Source organism: Kogia breviceps, chromosome 18 (assembly GCF_026419965.1).
Source record: "Kogia breviceps isolate mKogBre1 chromosome 18, mKogBre1 haplotype 1, whole genome shotgun sequence".
Classification (NCBI taxonomy): Eukaryota; Metazoa; Chordata; class Mammalia; order Artiodactyla; family Physeteridae; genus Kogia; species Kogia breviceps.
In genome coordinates this window covers 39,171,879-39,195,016 of record NC_081327.1, presented here as the reverse complement: position 1 = coordinate 39,195,016, position 23,138 = coordinate 39,171,879, and the positions used below count along the sequence as shown (strand labels likewise).

General features: G+C 48.6%; 1 protein-coding gene across 1 annotated transcript; it reads right to left on the bottom strand.

The window, feature by feature from the left end:
• Positions 1–324: 324 nt before the first annotated feature.
• On the bottom strand, positions 325–8,757 carry CMTM3 (CKLF like MARVEL transmembrane domain containing 3). The gene is made up of 5 exons (XM_059046006.2): positions 8,441–8,757; positions 5,198–5,353; positions 4,043–4,138; positions 3,503–3,623; positions 325–1,456 (listed from the first exon to the last, which is right to left on the bottom strand). Exons 1-5 carry the CDS (start codon positions 8,585–8,587, stop codon positions 1,428–1,430), a joined length of 549 nt encoding a protein of 182 aa, XP_058901989.1. The 5' UTR covers positions 8,588–8,757; the 3' UTR covers positions 325–1,427.
• Positions 8,758–23,138: the final 14,381 nt, after the last annotated feature.

Below are 23,138 nucleotides of genomic sequence, written 5' to 3'. Positions count from 1 at the left end.
TTCCATCGCCGGGGCCAAAGCGCTGACTTACCGCGGCACGTTAGCCTGATGCGTGGGTGAGACCCTGGGCCTCTTGTGAGCACCGGGGCAAGTCACCGAACCTTCCATCAGTTTCCTGAACTGTGAAAGAGGATTGTGTGAGGTGTAGAGTACACGTGCAGACGCCTAGCGGGGGCGTGGCGGGGAGCAAGTGCGCGTGCGTCACCGCGTAACCTGGAGATGCCAGAATCCACACAGCGCGTGGGACCGCTCTGTGCCGACGCATGACACCCGGCAGCGTTGCTCCGGGTGTGTAAGGTTTTTTTCAAACACACACACTCCAAGCAGGAAGTCAGTCTGATTTAATCCATTATGGCTTTTTTCAGGGTAGGAGATTCACATGCAAGAGAAGAACAAAGATTACAAATGCCCAAAACATGGGTCCAGAACTCTGGCTCATTCACAAGGCCTCTTGGGTCACAGGAAATGCCATTTAAGAAGCTGCTTTTGTGTAAAAAAAAAAAAATTATTTACAAAGTTACAAAATCCCATAGAAGATACATGCACAGCATAATAAGGTCCTTAGGTGAACACAGAAGGCTCGTCTCGGCCCTCGCAAGGGTCAGGTGTTCAGAAGCACATTGTCCTGAGGGCCCAGGGAAAGACAGGGTTTGGCTGGGCCTGCCCAGCTGCCCTGGAGCCTGCCACTGCCACTTCGTTGTTTGGAGCCCTCGATCTCTTGGACCTGGTAAGCTAGTCTACGAGCTCTTCTTGAAACAGTCTTAGACCCAGAATAGGCATGTCATCTGAAGAAGATATGGTCTCCATCTCCAGGGGTGTAAGGTATCACTCATGGGCACTAGGACCCACTCTCTCCTAGATCATACAGCAAAGGCCAGTTTTCTCCCTGCTTCAAGAATGAAGACGGAACTGTTGCTCCTTGAACGAAAGAATCTTGGAAGTATCGTTCTCGACAAAATGCCTGCCGTGAGCAGGGGCGCCAGATGCAGACAGAAACCACTGGGGCTCAGGGCATGGCCCTCCGCCGGTTTCTGCCTTGTCTCTCCCTGGCACTCACCACAGCGTGAAGGGCTTCCTGCGATGGTATAACAAGGCTCTATCTGCTTTGTCCCCTTGTGTTTATTTTTGGCAGAGGTTTAAGGGCTTACGGTCTGTGGGACAGAAATGAGAAGTGGCGGAACGATGCCCTCACGAGCAGAGAGGCTGGAGAGTGCTAAGCCAAGGGGTGCCGTCGTGTATGCCGGGCTCAGGAACGTCACCCTGCGGCTGTGAGGAGGCCTGCTCCATCAGCAACTCCTGCTGCTGTGCGAGAAGCCACAGCCTCCCTCCCACCATGCACGGTCCCCTGGCCACACTCCGGCCAGCATGGTCAGAAGGTGCAGGAGCGGAGGCCTGCGTGGCTCAGGCTGCCAGGGCAGGTCGGGTCTTCAGTCGGAGTCAGAGTCGGAATTCTCTTCTGAAAGGAAAGCAAAGAGGATGCTTGGCAGGAGTTTCGGGGCCAGCGGTGCCTGGGGGCCATCTCTGGGGAGGCACCGTCGGCTGGAACCCGGGGCTCAGGCCGCTCCCGCAGCTGATGGTGCTGTGGGTGGTGTCTGCTTGGCGTGAGGACCAATGAGTGCTTGGGACCCTCGGGGTGCAGTCGAATGGAGGTGGGGAGCCCAGATGCCCCTTTGCTCTGGGGCTCCAGGCCCTCCCAAATCTGCCTGGGCCGTTCTTACCTGGAGGTATCAGGGTTGTATATCTGCCCCCCGATCTGCAGTTCAGCAGATCAAGATGGGGCTAGCTATTGCCCAAGAAACTAAAACATACTGGAAAATCAGGACGCTTCTTTTTAGCCATTTCATAGTTTCAGTCTCCCCTGCCCCAGGAGTTTCAGTGTCACTTGCCTGGGGACAGCAGGCACTCAGTGGAGAGATGCCAACTCCAAGGCAGGGCCTACAGACCCCTCAAAAGCCCCCCTTGTCCTTCTGTCCAGCCACATGTCACTGCTGATCCCCACAGGACACGACCACCCGTTCCAGAGAAACACCTCGCCTGGACGGGAGCACCTGCCCTTTATACTCTGTTGTCTTCCCTCCACCTGTCCCATTTCTTCTGCCTGCACACTCCTATACATCCATCAAAACCCAGCAATGGGGTCACCTCCACAGCCTCCTAGCTGGCACATAGGGTGGGTGCTCCCTCAGCTGCTTCATCCCTACCTCTGTTAGCTCTCGCTGTGCTGTTGCGGTTGACGTCTACCCTGGGCTCCTCGTGCCCCCGTTTGTGCCGTGTGTGTACATCACCGCTTTGTCTCCGGGTCTAATTCCTGTCTGGGATGAATTCCCTGAGGGCAGGTAGTTGGCCTTGCCCGTCTGCACATCCCTAGGGCCCGGCACATGGCAGCCTCTGTAGGTGTTTGGGTCAAAAGAGGTTGACAGAAGGGCCACGAGGGATCACAGGACACCGGGCTGGGGGAGTTTGGTGCTGAGCCAAACATCCGATTTACTCAGTTGCAGGGAGCTGACATCTGCCTCTCCATTTAAAGCCTGCCTGGGGGTGTGGAGAGGAAGGGGCAGGTAAATGGCCTGGGCCCTCGGTCCCAGGTCAGCTCCTGGGCTTCCTGGCATTTCTGTGCTGGAGCCTCCACCGCCCCTGTAACTCCTGCCCCCTGGGCAGGGACCTCCACTTCCTCTGGTGGCCTCCCCGATCGGGAGAGCCCTGGGCTGTGGCTGAGGAAGGCCTGAGGCAGATCACAAGCTCCAAACCAGCTTGGAGTTTGGACGCACCCCTATAGGGCCCCCAGCTGGGTGCATGCACCCCGAGGATGTGACACGTTGGTATGGCTGCTATCACGGATGGAAAAACCAGCCATCCAACTTGGAGGGGTTTATTTTGTTTTTGTTTTTAAAATCAGGTAATGGCACAACAGCCATTCTGAGCTGAAGGATGGCTTGAGGGGCCAAAAAGTCTGTGGCACTTTCTTTGGATCTAAAAAGTGAAACAAGCCCGAGCTTGACTGTGTTTGCTTGGGTGCTGCGGATAAGCATGAAAGCTTGGTTCGCTGGCCCTTAAGCTGGGGGCAGGCAAGACTGGGGAGCGGGGGCGCTGTTGTGGGACAGGCGGCCACGCTGCAGTCCAGTGGATGGCGTCCAGGGAGTTGCAGGGGAGTGACTGGCGGCCCCCCGGGGGCTCGGAGTGACTGGCGGCCCCCCGGGGGCTCGTCAGGGAAGGCTTCATGAGGGGGAGGTGCCGGGCGTGCCCTCAGCTTGCCCTTCCTGGAAAGGCTGAGGCCCTGGGGAATCCTGTGCTCCCCAGAGGGGACCGGCTTTATGATCAGTGCCGCATGAAGGGATAGGAGAACCAGGCTGTGAAAACACTTCCTGCCCGTGGGGAGAGAGGAAATGCTCTCACTCCAGCCTCAGACTAGCCAAGTGTCCCCAGGGAAGAGCAGGGCCCCTGCATCAACCGTTGCAGGTGATGCTCTGGGTTCCCTGGTGGGACCCACAGGGTGGCTACCTACCTTCTGCCTTGTCAGCTGGGGTCTCATCTGCGGAGTCCCCTTGTTTGAGGAATTTGGCCACATCGTTAAAGATCAGGTAGAAGTCAATTGCAAACACGATGGTGGCAAAGAAGCCAAACACCTGTGGGTTACAGGGGACAGGGAGGACGAGACGCGTCATCAGGAGCTGGGAGCCTGGGACTGGGGAGGGCCAGCCGGAGCAGCCTCTGCCCCATCCTCATAGCTTTGTTTTTATCTGCTTGGATGAGTAGCTCAGATTGGCGGACACAGACCCCTCCCGTTAATGACAGATAGGAAAACGAGCTGCTAACTTGGTTTGGCAAACAGCCTTTTCGAACTCTGGGCAGAGTAAATCTCCAATAAGAGGACAGTGGAGTTGCTGAGATCCACGTGAAAGTCCAATGTACCTAGGCAGAGGCAGAATATGCCCAAGAAGCTAAGAGGGGCACCCGCGTAGGAGTGGGGTGAACTTGAGTGGGGTGAACTTGAGTGGGGCATCGCTGGGCATCCCCCCCTCCCAGGGGTAGAGTGGCTACTCACCCCGGCTGCTTTGGAAGCTCCGTCCGAGTATTTGGCCACAGCTGTGATGGAGATGGCGAAGTAGATGAGGGCCGCTGTAACACAGCGTAGGAAGTCCTGGGGAGAGAGGGGCATGGTCACAGCGCCCTGCGCTCCCTGGAGTGGGGCACAGCATGGAAAGGGGGCCGCTGGGAGCCGAGGCAGGGGAGAGGGGCTCAGAAGGGCACTGTGTGCCAAGAATAGGGCCGGAATCCCCCCGTGAGAGGAGGATGGGCCTGGCAGCCTGAACACACCCGGCCCCCAGGTCCAACATTCATGGCGCTCCCGCTCTTCCTGGCCCCACCTGCACTCCCTGGTCCTCCCCCGACGTCCACCCCGCCCCTGCCCAGTGGCCCCCTGTAGGCTGCCGTCCTCTGCCAGGTGGACATCAGGGTACGGACCAGGCTGCAGCTCGCCCTGTGGCCTGGCGCAGATGCAGACTTCCCTGTTTGGCGGGGAGGGAGAAGTTGGAAATCTTGTCACTGCTCCCTCTGGCTCTCCAATAGGGAGATCTGGCCCCGGACCCTGCTTTGCCACATACTTGTGGCAGATCATTTATGTTTCATGGTTTCTGTCTACCGGTCCCTAAAATGGGGACAGGGGGGTGCAGCCTATCAGGAAGAATGCTGGGTATGAAGTCAAGATACCAGAGTTCAAGTGCAGCCTTTGCTGTACCTTCTCTCTTACCCATTTCATACAGCAAAGTCCAGGATGGGGTTCTGGGCCCTCCCAGATGATAAAATGAGTTGTCAGGTGGCTGAGATCTGGGTAAGCCCCGCAAGTCCTCAGTTAACCTGCCCTGCCCCGTGTGGAAATGGCTAGAATTCCTGCGGCTAAGACTCATGCTGATGGGCCCAGTTGGGAACACCAGCGCCACCTGATGGCGAGGGGGGAGGATGCCGTCTGGGGTTCGTAGCCTCACAGAGGGACACTGGAGGCCCTGGAGGCAGGGCAACCTACCCTGGGTCATGTGGCTGCCGTGTGGTGGGGCCTGGATCATCTGAGGCCAGGCCTAGCCACCAGGCTCAACCAACTGCAAATGGCCCCTCCAGTGCATTGAAGAAAGGGTGAGGGCCGAAATGCACACCCCTCCGTGATGGCCAGTCAACCCCTTCCTCCCGGGGCCCCAGCCCTCACCATCATGGGCCAGCACAGGCCCTGCCACTTGTCGTTCAGCTGCATGGCGTCAGCAAAGAGGAAGCAGAGGGCCAGCAGGAACTCCAGCAGAGGCGCTGTGAGGAAGGCAGATGCTGAGGACGCCACATAGCAGACGAAGGTGATGAAGGAGAGACCCTGGGAGGTGGCGAAGGGAGAAGTCAGAGCCTGTGCACAGCCCCTCCCTGCAGGCAGGACTAGAGGAGGCTCCAGCAGGTGAAGTGACCTGCCCAGTCCTGCAGCTGCAGGATTAGAACTCCATCAGATGCACACCCGTGCTGCCCCCAGTGCCTCTGGGCATGGCTCTGCATCCTGACCTCAGGCCAGCTCCCTGCCGGGACCCAGTAAGGAAGCCGAAGCCTCTCCTGCGTCCAGCCCCCCCAGGAAGCTGCCTCCTGGGGCTGCGCCACTCCCACCCACCCCAGAGGCTCTATGGCAGAATCCACCCAACTCAGATGGTGTCCAACGGGAAAATCAAACCCAAGCCGTCTCAAAGGCAGTCCACTAAGCAGGAGCCAGTTTCAGAAAATTACACCCAACACCCAAGATTTGTGCTTGAATGAAAAATTTACCTGAAAAACAATACACGAATGTGGTGCTTTAATTAATGATACACATGCTGAAGTATGCAGAGTTGAAATGTACTGATGTCTGCAATTTACTTTGAATGCATCAAAAAATAAAACAGATTGATGGACAGATAGGTATGTGATAAAACAAATAGTATAATCTAGGTGGTGGGTATATGGGGTCTTTTCTTGGTATATTTGCAAATTTTCACAATAAGGAGAAAACATCCAGGAGAGGGACTGGTGACACTGACACTTCGTGCCCTGCTGCATCATTTGTTCAGCCTTTGTGAAAGGTGAGGCGAACTGTAATGAGGAACTGATTAAGAATTAGTGTTTTCTACAGCCCTGTCCACACACTGTGGGTGGCAACTGATGCTCGAGGATGCTGAGGCCCCAGGTTAGTTCTGCAGACCTGTGTGCTCTGAAGAGCAGATGGGGATGACGGGGCTGTCCACTGGGCCAGTGCTCGCTGAGGCTTGTGGGGCCTCATCAGCTCCTCACCACCATCCAGGCACCAGGTGCCATTCACAGCCCACTTTGCAGATGAGAAGAGTGAGGTTCAGGGAGATGAGGTGGTGTGCTCAGTGTCATACAGCTAGTAAGAGGGCAACAGAATTTGAACTCTGGCCTGGCTGACTCCACATCTGGAGTTCTTAAGCAACACTGCCCTGTGGTTGCTGGCCTTTATCTGTCCTGGTTTTGGTCACTCTGGCTGGGTTTGAGCAGGTCTGTGGCTGAGCAGCTCAGCCATGGGGGCTATGTGGGGATGACACCCAGATACCCCACAGGATGCCCTGTGGTAGCTTCAGACAAATGAGCTGCAGAGCACCCATATGTGGTCTGAACGTGACAGTAGAGGTAGCTGAGCCCAACTTGAACAGATGGGATACTAAGGCGTAGAGATGGGCTGAGAAGCTGCTAGGGCCTCCCAGGAAGGCAAGGCCACAGGACTCTGGCCTGGCCCTATCCTTTACTTCCTCTGCCAAAGGCTGTTCTGTCCCTCCTTTTCCTGTCCCCTGTCCTTTTCCTGTCCCCTACCCCCAAAGCCTGATTCTGGGGATCCCCCTCTGGATTCTGTTTCCTCATTCCCTGATTCCTGGTGGCAACTTCCTCCCCCTTCCTGCCCATGTCAGCCTACCCACTTGCTTGGGCCTGGGGGCAGCCAGAGGTGACCTGAGGGGGGCAGGAGTGACCTCCAGTGGCTCCCCTTGCGTCTTCAGTGCCCACTCCTCATCAGTCCTTCCTCCCCACTTCATCCTCCTAGACCTAGATTCTTGATGCCCAGCTTTGCCAAGGGCCTCCTCTAGGCTCTGGCCAGCATCCCCTCCACCCATGAGGTGGGCCTGAGTGGGGTGTGGCTGGGGTCCCCTCAGGGGATGGTGGATTCAAGGCTTCTCCGAAAAAGTGGCTCCCATCAATCTCCAAAGTGGGGCTGCGTGGTCAACCAGGAGGCAACTCCCTGGAGTGTGAGCTGCAAGTCCTGGACCCTGATACCTCATCTGGGAATCCGGCAGGTGCCAGGCTGGTGACCTCTGGGCTGACTCCAGAGGCAGAGGAGGTGGTAGGATGGCCTCCTGCCATCAGCTCTGGGTGGTACAAAGGAGAGGCTGCGGCAGAACCCTCCTCTCTCTGATCCCTGCTGTCCCCTGGCCCTCAACTGACCCATGTCAAATCCCCTAGAGGCTCGGGCCTCAGCTTTCTTGTCTGCAAAGTGGGAATAATGACAGATTATCAGATTGCTGGAGATCTAAGTAACAAGTGCTCCACTCTTATCCCGCCTCCCCTCCGCTTGGCCTCTTCCTCCCCTTCCCTCCACAGAGGCCCAGCACCAAACCCCAACCCCACAGGCCGACAGTGCGGGAGTTTTCAGAGTGTCCCTAGGACAAAGGCCTCTTGACGGGCCTGGGCGGGGGGTGCGGGAAGGAGGAAGGAGCTCAGCGGGGGCGGGACGGCTGGATCCTATAGAGGGAGGGGAGGAGGGGGATGAAGTCACCCCGCTGGGCTGCCCCTCAGCAGCCTGGGTGGGGGTGGGCTCCCTGCGCGCCCCCCACTGTGTGGCCCGGGCCTCACCCAGTCCCGGGGGTCCCCCCTCCCAGCTAGCGGGACTCCATTCTGGCTTCCGCCCTGCAGCTCGAGGCCCGGCCGGTCCTCCCTGAGCCCAAGAAAGCGGGCCAGGGAGCAGAGAGACGACCCCGGCCCCCGACCTGGGGTTCGCGAACGGCCGATTCCTCCCAGGCCCGGCCCGGGCGTGGCGAGAGGTTTTGCGGAGCGGGGCGCCCGCGAGGGAGGCCAGAAGATGCGGGGACGCAGGCCGTCCCAGGGGCGCAGAGAGGGCGGAGGCGCCGGAGGTCACACAGCGCTGGGCCGATCTCCCAGGGACCGGCGCCGCGTCGGGGGCCCCCTCCCCAAGCTTCCTTGCGGCTCCCGCCTCGCCTCCGACCCGCGGCTGAGCTTCAGCGAGCCCGTCCCAAACCGGGGAAGTTTGCCGATCTCAGCCCAACTTCGCGGGGCTGCGAGGGGAGCCGGCCGGACGGGGCGCCAGGACCCGGGCGTACAGAAGGCGGCGCCCCTAGCCCCACGCCCGGGAGCTGCAGGCGGGAGCTGCCGCTGGGGTCTCGGCGCCGCCGGCAGGGGGCCAGGGGCCCGCACTCACCGTCTCCGCCAGCAGGAGGCGGCCTTTGAGCGAGCAGAGGAAGGCGCGCGCCGGCAGGAGGGCGCGGAGCCCGGGAAGGGCCGCGCTGGGCTGGGAGCGGCCGGCGGGCTCGCGGTCCGGGTCGGGCTCCGGGTCTGGGGGCCACATGGCGGTAGCGGCCGGGGCTCGGCCTCGCTCCCTCTTACTCCGCGCACAAGAGGGAAACGGAAACCCTTACTGTGCGGAAGGAGAACCGAGCCAGACTAGTTGGGCGCGGGGACTCATCCCGCCCCGCCCCACCTCGCCTCGCCCGCGCTCCGCTCCGCCCCGCCCCGCCCCGCCCGCCCGCGCTCCGCCCCTCCTCCCTTCCTGCCCTCTCCTGCCCTCTCCTCCCCTCTTCGCCTCCCTTCCTCCTCCCCTCCTCCCCCCCTCCTGCCCCCTCCTCTCCTCTCTCCCCTCTTCCGTCCGCCTTCCTCCTCTTCCCCTCTACTTCTCCCCCTCGGACTTTGGCTGTCGGGGCTGCTTAGGCCCTCGCTGTTCCGACTGGCAGTGATGCTGGCTTGGGGCTTCCTCAGACCCACCCCCGCATTCTCCCCTCACCCTTGTCCTGGCGGCTGGAGACCTTTTTATTGCCGACCCCCGTCGGGGCTCCCACCCATCTCTCCTTGCCCAGAAGATTGTCTACATTCGCTGTCTCCCGTCTAGCTTCCTGCCCTAGCTTGCGTCGGGGATCCAGGAACCTAGGCCTTCAAACAGCGAGACCTCTCTCTTGTCTTCCTGCGGCTTTCACCACACTGTCAGCTTCCTGCCCCACTCCCTCTGTCTTTCTCCCCTGGCCACCCCTCCCATCTTTGGCCAGCCCAGCCTCCTGCGACCTGTTTGTTGGCTGCCCCAGCCCTGGATTCGGCACCACCCCCATCTTCATCCCAGGAGGACTCCCAGATGGAGACCTCGGTGCCCCAGCCCTTATACAACACACACATGTCTCCAAGGCGTCTGGAGTTCAGTGTGACCAAGACCCAGCCCATGACATTCTCACTACGCCTGAGCCTCTTCCAAGGGCACTGCCATCTGCCCTTCCACCCACAAGAGCCAGAGACCTGGGCATTGGCCTCGTTCTCCCTGACCCCACCCTCACTTTCACCCCCCATCTATCACCAAGACCCACACACCTTCACCTCCTAAAGCTTTCTTAGATCTCTGTCCACATCTCATCACCACAGCCTCCATTAGATCTCAGACCACTGCTGTCTCCTTCCTGGACTGTTGTGAGGGTGTCTTTAGGAGGCCTCTCTGCTTCCTCTCTTGGCAGCCAGAGGGATGCTTAAATCATCAGTCACAGTCACCTCCATTCTCCTCACCTGGAAAAACCTTGGGAGCTTCCATCTTGCCCAGGGTCTGGGTATAGAGAGTAAAAACAGCCCCTTGCTACCCTTTCCTCTGTCTCTCCCACCTATAGAGCTTCTTATCTCCTCCATGCTCCCTCTTGCCACAGGGCCTCTGTACATGCCGATCCCTCTACCTGGAATGCTCTTTCTCCACCTTGTTATCTGATTAACTCCTCTTTTTCTTCTGTGATCATACTGCATTGTCACTTTCTCAGAGGAGACTTCCCCAACCTTTCCAGCTAGGTAAGAGACATTCATTCACTCATTTATTTATTCATTCTACAGCAGTGCTAGAAGCCCAGGATGCAGGGAAACCCCAGCTTTGTTTGCGGGGAAGCTGGGTGGGTAAACACTAAGCATGTCCAGAGAATCCTGAATAAGATGATTCCTGGTAATAGATGTGTGGCTGGTTCAGAGTGCAGCCAGGCAGCCTGTGTGGATGAAAGGACTGAGCTAAGGGCTGGGGGAGAAGACGAATCAGACAAGGGGTAGAGCCACATTGTGGAGGACCAGGCCTTGGTGTTTGGATTTTACTCCAAATTCCCTGGGAGGAGGCCCGGTGAAGGTTAGAACAGAGGATGACCTGGTTCTGATCTGTGTTAATTAAAACATGCCTCAGAACTGTAACTCAATAATAATAAGAAGAAAACAAGCCAATTTAAAGAATGGGCCAAAGATCTGAACAGACGATTCAACAAAGATATATGAACGTTCAAGAAGCACGTGAAAAGATGTTCAATATCATTAGACATCTAAGAATGTGAATTAGAGCCACAATGAAATCATATTGTACTATACACCTATCAGAATGGCTTCGTAAAAGGGGATGCTGCTATTTAAGTGCTGGTGAGGACGTGGAGCAACCAGAGGTCTCAGACAGTACTGACAGGGGTGGAAATTGTTACCACCCCTTTGGAAGACAGTTTGGCAGTTCCTTGAAAAGTTAAACAGAGACCTACCATATGGCCCAGCCATTTTACTGCTAGGTATTTACCCAAGAGAAATATAAGCACATGTCTCTACAAAGGCTTGTAGGCAGATGTTTATAGCAGCCCTATTTTTAATAGCTCCCCCTGGAAACCACCCACAGTCCATCAACAGGTAAAGGGATAAAGTAACTGTGGGACACTTATACAGTGGAGTACTTCTCAGCAATAAAAACAAATAAATCATTGACAAACGCAGCAACATGGTTGCATTTTGCAGATACTATGTTGAATGAAGAAAGTCAGACTCGAAAGGATGATACTGTATCAGTCCACTTTTGTGAAATTCTAGTACAGGCGAAACTAGGCTGTGGTGACAGAAGTCAGATCAGTGGTTACCTGGGGGCAGGAGGAAGCTTTCTGGGGTGCTGGAAATGTTCTTTATTTTGACTGGGGTGATGGTTTTACAGGGACGTACGTTTGTCAAAACACATCAAACCGTACACTTAAAATGGGCGCATAGTATTTCATGTAATTTAGATCTTTTCTACTGAAAGGGTTCTGAGAAGAAAGAAAATACAGTGACTGACTAGAGTGGCTGAGAGGGCCTAGGAGAGGGCAAGCCGATCCGGGTGGGTACCCTTGTATGAGGTGACTGGATACCCGTGACGACTGTGCATTCCCCGGCAGGCTCTGCACTCCCCAAGGGCCTGTCATCGTGGCCTGCCCCATCCCAGAACCCGTCACACAGGATGGCACCAAGAAATGTCTGCTGTGGAATGAAGCGGGGTGGCCCTTTTCCTTCTACATTCTTTGTGTAAGGAATATTTTCTGTTCTGCACTTATTTATTTATCTTATTCTTTGGGTTATAATTATGTACTATTGTGCTTAATTTTGTTGGTTAAGTAGTTCCATCTTTGGCCATTAGGACCTCCTTCAGGTGGGTGCCTCTGTACCTAACATGCCCCGTCGTTTTGTCTTTTTTACGGTTTTGTTATTTTGTTTTTGGCCGTGCGCTGTGCGGATCTTACTTCCCCAATGAGAGATCGAACCCTTGCCCTCCGCAGTGGAAGCGTGAAGTCCTAACCACTGGACTGCCAGCGAGTTCCCATACATTTCCTTATTTTCTGACACTGTAAGATGCTTCAGGTTCATCTTATATTCTCCCCATCCCAGCCCTAGGATCAGCTGTTCTTCCAAGAAGCTCCAGTGCTTTTTACTGGAGAATGGTGTTTAGCAACCAAGATCTCTCCAGACAGTTGTTTTTTTAATTAATTAATTAATTAGGCTGCTCTGGGTGTTAGTTGCAGCATATGGGATCTTCATTGCAGCATGCGGACTATTTTAGGTGCGGCATGCGGGATCTAGTTCTCTAGTTCCCTGAACTGGGGTGGAACCCGGGCCCCCTGCATTGGGAGCGCGGAGTCTTAACCACTGGACCAGCAGGGAAGTCCCCTGGGGCAAATTTTTTAAAAAAATAATTTATTTATTTATGGCTGAGTTGGGTCTTCGTTGCTGCCCGTGGGCTTTCTCTAGCTGTGGTGAGAGGGGGGCTGCTCTTCGTTGCAGTGTGCGGGCTTCTCATTGCGGTGGCTTCTCTTGTTGCAGGGCACCGGCTCTAGGTGCGCGGGCTTCAGTAGTGGCGTGTGGGCTTCAGGAGTTGTGGCTCGCGGGCTCTAGAACGCAGTCTCAGTAGTTGTGGCACATGGGCTTAGTTGCTCCGCGGCATGTGAGATCTTCCCGGACCAGGACTCGAACCCCTGTCCCCTGCGTTGGCAGGTGCATTCTTAATCACTAAGCCACGAGGGAAGCCCCCTCTGGGCACTTTTCATTTGCATTTCTCTAGTTATGAGTGGATCAAACTTGGGTTTTTTGCATGTGTAAGAGCCATTTGCATTTCCTTTTCTGAGAACTGACTTTTCACATCCTTCATATATTTTTCTATTGTTGATTTTAAAAAATTGATATCTAAGAATACATATATTCAGGAAATTAATCTTGAAATGTGAGTTATGAATATTTGTTTCTGGTTTGTCATTTGTCTTTTGCTTTGCTTTTTTGCCATACAGATTTTTCTTTTAGAACCTGATGTTTTTCTCCTTGAAAATATAAACGTAGTGAATGACAGTAGCAGGGTCTATGATGCTCCCCATTCTTAGATGTAGTGGGATGTGCCTTTCTTGGTCATGGTGATTTTGCTCTTTTGAAAAACCTCTGGATTCATTTTATTTGTATGTTATTTGGGCTTTTGGCCTTGATTTTCATAAATAGAATTGACCTCTAGCTTTTATTTCATTTTATTTTTTGTGTTATTCTTTATTGTTTCTGAATGAAGGCATTTAAAGCTACAAATTTTTCTCTGGGGATCACTTCATACACATTCCCAAAATACTGCTCTAGTTTGTATCCATTTCTAATTAGCTGGTTGTTTCAGTTTCAAGTTCCTCTTTAATCCAAGAATTATTTTATTTAAAATATTTATTTATTTATTTGGTTGCACCTGGTCTTAGTTGCGGCAGGCGGGCTCCTTAGTTGCGGCATGCATGTGGGATCTAGTTCCCTGACCAGGGATCAAGCCTGGGCCCCCTGCATTGAGAACGCAGAGTCTTATCCACTGCGCCACCAGGGAAGTCCCCCAAGAATAATTTTAAAAAGGTATTTTTACATTTTTAATTAGATAAATTTTGGACTGTACATTATGGTTAGTTTCTAATTTTATGTATTTTATTCAGAGAATAGTTCTATATGTTCTGCTTTTTGGAATTTGTTAAGATTTGTGTCCTAATAAACAGAGAGTCAACTTTTGTAAATGTTCCATGTGAATATTTTCTCTTATTTGTTGGGTACAAAATTTATCTATGTATCCATTATATATCTTATTAAGTATGTAATTTTAACCTTCTGTATACTTATACTTTTTTTACTTGATATATTTGACTTATTAAAACAGGTATATTGAAGCTACTCACTAAGGTTTTATTTTTATTTATTTATTTTTGGCTGTGTTGGGTCTTCACTGCTGTGCACAGGCTTTCTGTAGTTGTGGCGAGTGGGGGTTACTCTTTGTTGTGGTGTGCGGGCTTCTCATTGCAGTGGCTTCTCTTGTTGCGGAGCATGGGCTCTAGGTGTGTGGGCTTCAGTAGTTGTGGTGCCTGGGCTTAGTTGCTCCATGGCATGTGGGATCTTCTCAGACCAGGGCTCAAACCCGTGTCCCCTGCATTGAAAGGCAGATTCTTAACCACTGCACCACCAGGGAAGCCCTCACTAAGGTTCTAGGTTTCTTACTCTGTCTTTGCATTTCTAATAGTTTTTGAGCTTTTTTTTTTTGCGGTATGCGGGCCTCTCACTGTTGTGGCCTCTCCCGTTGCGGAGCACAGGCTCCGGACGCACAGGCTCAGCGGCCATGGCTCACGGGCCCAGCCGCCCAGCCGCTCCGCGGCATGTGGGATCTTCCCGGACCAGGGCACGAACTCGTGACCCCTGCATCGGCAGGCAGGCTCTCAACCACTGCACCACCAGGGAAGCCCGAGCTTTTTTTTTTTTAAGATATGATGTTAGATGAACAAATGTTAACATAATTTTGTTCAGTGGAGTATAACAATTAAGAGCATAAGCACTGGTTCTACCACTTTCTTAACTTCTCTGTTCTCAGTTTCCTCCATCTGCAAGATGAGGAGAATAATATTACCTAAGTCATATGACTACTGTAGGGATGAAATGTGTTAATGTATCTTAGAACAGTGCCTAGCATATAGTCATTTTTATTAGATATTATCTTAATAAAACATCTTTTTCCTAGTGAATGCCTTTAGCTTTGAATTCTGTTTCACTTAATATTAAGTTCACCACCCCTACTTTCTTTTTGTTAGCATTTATCTGGCATCCGTGTTTTTTAAAAAAATATTTATTTATTTATTTGGCTGCACCAGGTCTTAGTTGCGGCACATGGGATATTTAGTTGCGGCATGCAAACTCTCAGTTGTGGCACGTGGGATCTAGCTCCCTGACCAGGAATCGAACTGGGGCCCCCTGCATTGGGAGCATGGAGTCGTAGCCGCTGGACCACCAGGGAAGTTCCCGGCATTCTTGTTTATACATTTCTCATATAAGTATTTGATGCAATAAATCTCTAAGTACTACTTTAGTTTCATCTCATAAATTTTAATATGTTGTGTTTTCATTTTTGCTTACTTCAAAATATTTTCTAATTTCTCTTGAGGCTTTATCTTTGACCCACAGATTATTTATCAGTGTGTTGTTTAATTTCTAAACATTTGGAGGTTTTCTCCTTATCTTTATGTTATTAATTTCCAGTTTAATTCTGTTATGGTCAGAGAACATACTTTGTATGATTTCAGTTCTTTTAAATGTATTGAGATTTGTTCTGTGATTAAGGATATAGTCCATCTTGGTGAATTCTCTATGTATGCTTGAAAAGAAAGTGTGTTTGTTGAGTGAAATGTTCTGTAAATGTCAATTAGATTCAATTGATTGGTGGTGGTGTTTAGTTCTTCTATATCCTTGATGATTTCCTCTGTACCTGTTCTATCAATTTTTGAGAGAAGAGTTGACATCTTCAACAATAACTGTGGATTTGTCCATTTTTCTTTTCAGTTCAGTCAGTTTTTGCTTTATACATTTTGAGGCTCTGTTTTTAGGAACATTTAGTATTGTTATATCTTCTTCATAAAGCAAATTGACCCTTTCATTGTTACATAGTGTCTCTTTTATCCCTGGTGATTTTCTTTGCTTTATACTTTGTCCGATATTAATATTGGCATTCCAGTTTTTTTTTTTTTTTTTTTTTTTTTTTTGCGGTACGCGGGCCTCTCACTGTTGTGGCCTCTCCCATTGTGGAGCACAGGCTCCAGACGCGCAGGCTCAGCGGCCATGGCTCACAGACCCAGCCACTCCGTGGCATGTGGGATCTTCCCGGACCGGGGCACGAACCCGTGTCCCCTGCATCGGCAGGCGGACTCTCAACCACTGTGCCACCAGGGAAGCCCTCCAGTTTTCTTTTGATTGGTGTTTGCACTGAATATCTTTTCCCATCATTTTATTTTTAATCTAACTATAGCACTATATTTAAAGTGGGTTTCCTGCAGATGGCATATAGTTGGGTCTTTTTTTAAAATTTTTTTATCCATCTGGCAATTTATCTATTTTGACTGGTGTATTTAGACCATTTATATTTAATGTAATTATTTGTATATTTGGATTTGGATCTACCATTTTTTGTCCATTTGTTCCTTCTTTTTGTTCTCATTTCTCATTTTCTGCCTCATTTTGGATTATTTGAATATTTTTTAGTATTCCATTGTAACTTACCTACTGAGGTTTTTTTACTCTATCTCTTTGTCCAGTTTTTTTAGTGTTTTCTATAGGGATTGCAAGTACGTGTCTAACTTTTCACAGTCTACAAAGAATTAATTTTTTACCACTTCAAGTACAGTGTAGAAACCTGACCACCATATTTGTTCTTTTGTCCTCCCCTCTTTATGCTATAGTTGTCATACATATTACATCTACATATTATATCTACATACATTGGAAATCCCATCAGATAATGTTATGATTTTTGCTTTCAAAAATCATTTTAAAGAACTCAAGGAGAAGGATATTCTGTTTACCCAGATATTTACTATTTCTGTTGCTCATCCTTCATCTTTGAAATTCCGTATTTTCCTCTGGTATAATTTCCCTTCTGTCTGAAGAACTTCCTTTGGCAGTTCTTTCAGAGTAGAACGGCTGGAAATGCTTTCTCTTAGTTTTACTCTTTTCGAGAATGTCTTTATTTTGCCTTCCTTGGTGAAAAGTAATTTCACTGGATATGGAATTCTGGATTGACAGTTAATTTCTTTCAGCACTTGAAAAATGTGCCACTTCCTTCTGTGTTCCACGGTCTGTGATAAGAAATCCTCAATTATTCAAATTGCTGTTTCTCTATAAGTAATGCATCATTTTCCTCTGGCTGCTTTCAAGAGTTTTTTCTTCATTTTTAGTTCTTAGAAATTTGATTATGATGTATCTGGACGTGGATTTTTTGAATTTATTCTATTTGGAATTTACTGAACTTGAAACTGCCAATTTATGTCTTCTGCCAGTTTGGGGAAGTTGTCAGTTATCATTTTTTCAACTTTTTTCCCACACTCTTTCTCCTCTAAGTATCTATTTATACAAATGTTAGACCTTTTGGAATTATCTCTAAAGTCCCCGAGACTCTGTTCATTTTGTTTTGATCTTTTTACTCCCTTTTGCTAAGATTGGATAATTTCTATTGATCTTTCAAGTTCACTAACTCTTTATTCTGTCATCTCCATTCTGCCATTAAGCCCATCCAGTGAGTTTTGTATTTTGGTTATTGTTATCAGTTTTTAAATTCCCACTTGATTCTTTTTTAAAAAATTATATTCTATTTCTCCTCTAAGACTTTCTATCTTTCCATTTATTTCATGCATTCTTAGAGCATGGTTATAATGTTCTCTTTCAAATCTGTTTAATTATCCTAACATTTGTGTTATTGGGATTACTTTCTGTTGTTTGTCTTTTCCTTCATGAGACATTGTCTGGTTCTTCATACATCAAGTATGTGAATGTAACAAATGAATTGTTACTGAATTGTTCACTTTAGAATGGTTAATTTTATATTATGTAAATTTTACCTCAATAAAACGTTTAATTATCCCTTTTTAAAAAGTAACAAAGTACTGATACACACTATACCTTGACAAGAAGCCAGACACAAAAGTCCACATATTGTATGACTCCATTTACATGAAATACCCGAAGTAGTCAAATCCATAGACACAGAAAGGAAGTTACTGGTTGCCAGGCGCTGGGAAGAGGAGGGAATGGGGAGTGATTTCTTAGTGGGTACAGGGCTTCTTTTTGGAGTGAGGAAAACGTTCTGGAACTAGATGGGTGGTGATGGTTGCAGAATATTGTGAATGTACTAGATGTCACTAATGGTATAGTTTATGTGTATTTTACCATAAATTTCAAGTTGATACGTCTGATATTTTATCATACATTTCAAGTTGAATTGAGGTGCAGTTCTTTTTTCATTTTCTTCTTTTGCTTTTTTTATAGCTAAATAAAGGATTTGACAAAGGGAATTCCCCTTACAATTTAAAAAAGCAAAACAAAAAAAACCCCCAAAACCACACCTTTTTTGTTGTATTATGCCTTTCGTTTTTATTTATTTTTTTTAGCAAGTATTTGTCAGTGGTAATCTTGGAGTCATTACGGGTTGTGGGGGCAGGGGCGGGGAAGTCTTTTATTTGCTTTTCCACTTAATTGCTAGTTCCCTCCAAACCTTGAAGCTACTGCTTCACTGTTTTCTAATATCCAGGGTGGCCTTTGATGTTTGGTATTGTTCTCTTCTCAGTAACATCTTTTTGCTGTTTTTCTCTCTCTCTGAAAACTTTTAGGATTTTCTCTTTATCTTTAGAGTTCCCGTATTTCACCAAGAAATGTGGACGTGAGGATCCTTTTCCAGTAAACTTTCTCACCACTAGGTGGCCCCTTTACATCAGAAGATTTTAGCTTTTCTATAGCTGAATGTTTTCCAGTTGTTTCTTTGGTTATTTTCTTCCCTCCCTTTTTTTCTGTTCTCGCATTCTGGGATCCCTTTGAGATGGTTGTTGAACCTCTTAAGTTCTTCTAAAATAATCTCCTTGCCTTTTTTGCTTACCTTCTGGGAGCTTTCCGGGACTTTTATCTTCCAGAGCACTGATTTTTCACTGTATTCAAACTTTCTGTTAAATTTTAAAATCTTTGTCATGTTCCCCCCACCACTCCCCCCAAAAACTATTGTTAGCTTATTGCCCTTTTTTTTTTTTTTACAGTCTTTCTTGTTTTAAGGACACAGCATCCATCTTTATTCTGAATGTACTAGTTAGGATTTTTCAGAATCTGCATTTCTACTAGATCCATAGGTGATATGCCCACTCGCTGGCTGTTCCTGGCAGATACTCACCTGGTGCAGTTTTGCTGTGAAGGGGCATCTTCCTGCAGTCTCTGGTGACCATGTCACTGACAGGGAGTCCCCTTCTCAGCAGGACAAGTGGCTACCAGCACATCACGACTTCTCTGATTGGATGTGGAGAAACTTCCTGCTTCAGAGAGGCACTCCCAGGGATGGAGAGGAGTGGCTACACAAAGGAGTTTAGCAAGGTCCACCCTTTTCCACTTAATTCTGAGCACAGTCATATTTAGCTTATGCTTTTTGATAAAATTTACCTATGATGAAACACACAGATCTTAAGTATACAGCTGGATGTTTTGACAAATGTATACACCTTTGTAACCAGTTCCCCCAATTAAGATATAAAACTTTCTCATACTCCCATGAGCTCCTTCCTGCCCATTCTCCACCTCCTGAGGCAACTACTGTTTCCATTTCTTTCACAGTATTTTTCCTTGTTCTTTTTTCTTTCTTGATGTATAGTTGACTTACAATATTATATTCATTTCAGGTGTAGGATATAGTGACTTAATATTTTTATAGATTATACTCCATTTAAAATTATTATAAAATATTGGCTATATTCCCCATGCTATAAAATATATGCTTGTAGCTTATTTATTTTATAAACTTAAATCCCCTACCTCTATCTTGCCCCTTGCCACTTCCCACACCCCACTGGTAACCACTAGTTTGTTTTCTATATTGTGAGTCTGTTTCTATCTTGTTATATTCATTTGTTTTATTTTTTAGATTCCACAGATAAGTGATAACATACAGTGTTTGTCTTTCTCTGTCTGACTTATTTTACTAAGCACAATATCCTCCAGGTCTACCATGTTGTTGCAAATGGCAAAATTTCATTCTTTTTTATGGCTGAGTAATATTCCATTGTATGTATGTATGTATGTATGTATGTATGTATGTGTGTGTATGTATGTATGTGTATGTGTGTGTGTGTACATAAATGTCTATTTTAGGTCTTTTGCCCAGTTTTTAATCAGGTTGTTTTTTTTGATATGAGTTGTATGAGCTGTTTATATATTTCAGATATTAACTCCTTATCGGTCATATCATTTGCAAATATTTTCTCCCATTCAGTAGGTTGTCCTTTCATTTTGTTGATGGTTTTCTCTGCTGTGCAAAAGCTTTTAAGTTTAATTACTTATTTGTTTTTGCTTTCGTTTCCTTTGCCTTAGGAGACAGATCCAAAATAAAATGTTGCTATGATTTATGTCATAGTGTTCTGCATGTGTTTTCTTCTAGTTTTATGGTTTCCAGTCTTACATTTAGGTCTTTAATCTATTTTGAGTTTATTTTTGTATGTGGTGTGAGAAAATGTTCTAATTTCAATTCTGAATGATAATCTTGCTGGGTAGAGTATCCTAGATTGTAGGTTTTTCCCTTTCAGCTCTTTAAATATATTATGCCACTTCCCTTCTGGCCTGCACAGTTTCTACAGAAGAATCAGCTGATAGCCTTATGGGGGGGTTCCCTTGTGTGTGATTCTTTGTTTTTCTCTTGCTGCCTTTAGAATTTTCTCTTTAACTTTTGACATTTTAATTGTGATATATCTTGGTGTGGGTCTCTTTGGGATCATCTTGTTTGGAACTCTCTGTGATTCCTGTACTGGATATCTTTTTCTTCAGGTTTGGGAAGTTTTCAGCCATAATTTCATCAAAAATTTTTTTTTACCCTTTTCCCTCTCTCTTTTCCTCCTGTGAATGTTAGTTAGTACGCTTGATCTTGTCCCAGAGTTCCCTTAAACTATTCTCATCTTTAAAAAATTTTCATTTTGGTGTTCTGACTGATTTCCATTTTTCTACTTTCCAGATCACTTATGTGTTCTTCTGTATCACCTAGTCTGCTGTTAATTCCTTCTAGTGTGCTTTTCATTTCAGTTATTTTATTCTTCAGCTCTGACCAGTTCTTTTTTAAATATATATACTTATTTATTTATTTGTCTGTTTGGCTGTGTTGGGTCTTAGTTGCAGCATGAGGGGTCTTCATTGAGGCATGAGGGATCTTCATTGAGGCCTGAGGGATCTTTTGCTGCGGTGTGCCGTCTGTTTGTTGCAGCGCTCAGGCTTCTCTCTAGTTGTGGTGTGCGGGTTTTCTCTCTCTGGTTGTGGCGCGTGGGCTCCAGGGCATGTGGGCTCTGTAGTCTGCAGCACGCCGGCTCTCTCATTGAGGTGTGCAGGCTCAGTAGTTGTGGCGCACGGGCTTAGTTGCCCCGTGGCATGTGAGATCTTAGTTACCCGACCAGGGATCAAACCCGTGTCCCCTGCATTGGAAGGTGGATTCTCTCCCACTGGACCACCAGGGAACTCCCTGACTGGTTCTTTTTTATATTTTCTAGTTCCTTGTTAAAATTCTCACTGTGTTCACCTGTTCTTTTCCCTGATTCAGTTAGCATTCTTGTTACAAATGCTTTGAACTCTTTAACTGGTAAATTATCCCTGTTTCATTAGTTGTTTTTTTCAGTTTAAAAATGTTTTTTGGAGTATAGTTGATTTACAGTGTTGTGTTAGTTTCAGGTGTACAGCAAAGTGAATCAGTTATACATATATCCACCTTTTTTTTTTTTTTTTTTCCAGTACGTGGGCCTCTCACTGTTGTGGCCTCTCCCGTTGCGGAGCACAGGCTCCGGACGCGCAGGCTCAGCGGCCATGGCTCACGGGCCCAGCCGCTCCGCGGCATGTGGGATCTTCCCACACCGGGGCACGAACCTGTGTCCCCTGCATCGGCAGGCGGACTCTCAACCACTGCGCCACCAGGGAAGCCCTATCCACTTTTTTTTTTAGATTCTTTTCCCATATAGGCCATTAAAGAGTATCGAGTAGAGTTTCCTATACAGCAGTGCTATACAGCAGGCTTTTCTTTTCTTTCTTATTCTTTCATTTGAAACAAATCCCTCTGTCTCTCATTTTGCTTAACTTTCTCTCTATGAAATTAGGTGAAACAGTTACCTGTTCTGGTCTTGAAGGGGTGTCCTTGTGTGGGAGCGTCCCTATGCAGACTACGTGTGCCCAGTGGCTTTGGTGGGAAAGCGGGATTTGAAATGAGCATGGGTCACATCTTTCCCCAGGGTGTGCTGGCAGCTGTCACACACAGCTGGAGATGGGGCTGGGAGGTCGAAGGTGGGGCTGGAGATGAAGGGGCTAGAGCCAGAGCCTGGTGTGAGCCAGTGCTTCTCCTCTGCTCAGTGGCTGACACTGCCCTATACGGGGTTGGGGAGGGTCCCAAGGTACTAGAGCAGAAGCCCTAAAATTCAGGTTCCCTCTAAGTGCACACTCTCCTCCATCCTAGTATTGACACCTTCACCCCAGAGGGGAGGAGTGCTGAAGCAAGAAAGGCTGGAGCAGGCGCTCGTCGTGGACTGGGGCACACGCAGGGGCAGTTGTGGGAAACTGGCTAGAGCTCTGGGCAATTTCAATATGCTTGCTCTGTCTTGCTCTCGGGAGTCAGGAAGCATATGTATGCTCTTCACGAGGCGAGTCTAGGTTTCTTACCCCCTTCCTGTTAGTCTCAGTAGTTTTCAAACCAGCTACGGAGACTCCTGGTGTCAGAGCCCAGGGGTGGGCTGTTCCCATATGTGGTTTGAACTGCTCACTCCCCAGGGAGGATCTCTGAGCCTGTGTAATCCCCCTCCTCTTCTGTGTCCCCTCCCAGGGGTATAGGTCCCGACCTGATCGCTTCTCTTCCCTTCTACCCAACTCTGTATGGATCTATCTTTACAGCTTGGGTTGTGTAAGAGTATTTTGCCAGCGTCCAACTTGTTTTCAGTGAGAATTGCTCCCCCTGTAGATGTAGGTTTGATGTATTCCTAGGGGGAGGTGAGCTCAGTGTCCTCCTCCTCTGCCATCTTCACCACCTTCCAGGCACTTGTGCTTTAGTTGTGTTTTCAAGTACTAAAAAAATCAGGTCCTTTTTATGTTGACCTTGAAAATCTTATTTTTCACTTGGTCTGGATTTCCTGACATTTTGACACCAGGAGAGCACGACCACCTCCAGAGGTTTCTAACTGTTTTGTGCCAATGCCTCTTGCTTTCTTTTTCCTCTCTGTGCAGAGACCCTGGAGAGCGATATGTCTGTTTTCCCCTGTTCCTGAAATGTATAGAAATGTAACGTGAAAACAAAATGCAGCCTTTTCTTTTCCATTCTCTCGTTCTCCTGTGGCCCCCTTTGGCTGGTCGGTGTTGACAGCTGCTATCACCCACGCCTCTGGTCCCCCAAACCCTCCGTGCCCTGCGAGCACCTCCAGAGGCCCCGCTCCAGCCTCGCACTCTGCACCAAAACCTTCGGCTACTCTTGTTGAATGAACAAAATAACGTTTACATCAGCTTTAAGCTTTTAAAATCCATTTAAGGAGAAATTTCTTTTCCAAGCAAAGGTAGAGTTGTTGAAATGGAAAAGAAGACCATTCTAGAGAAAGGAC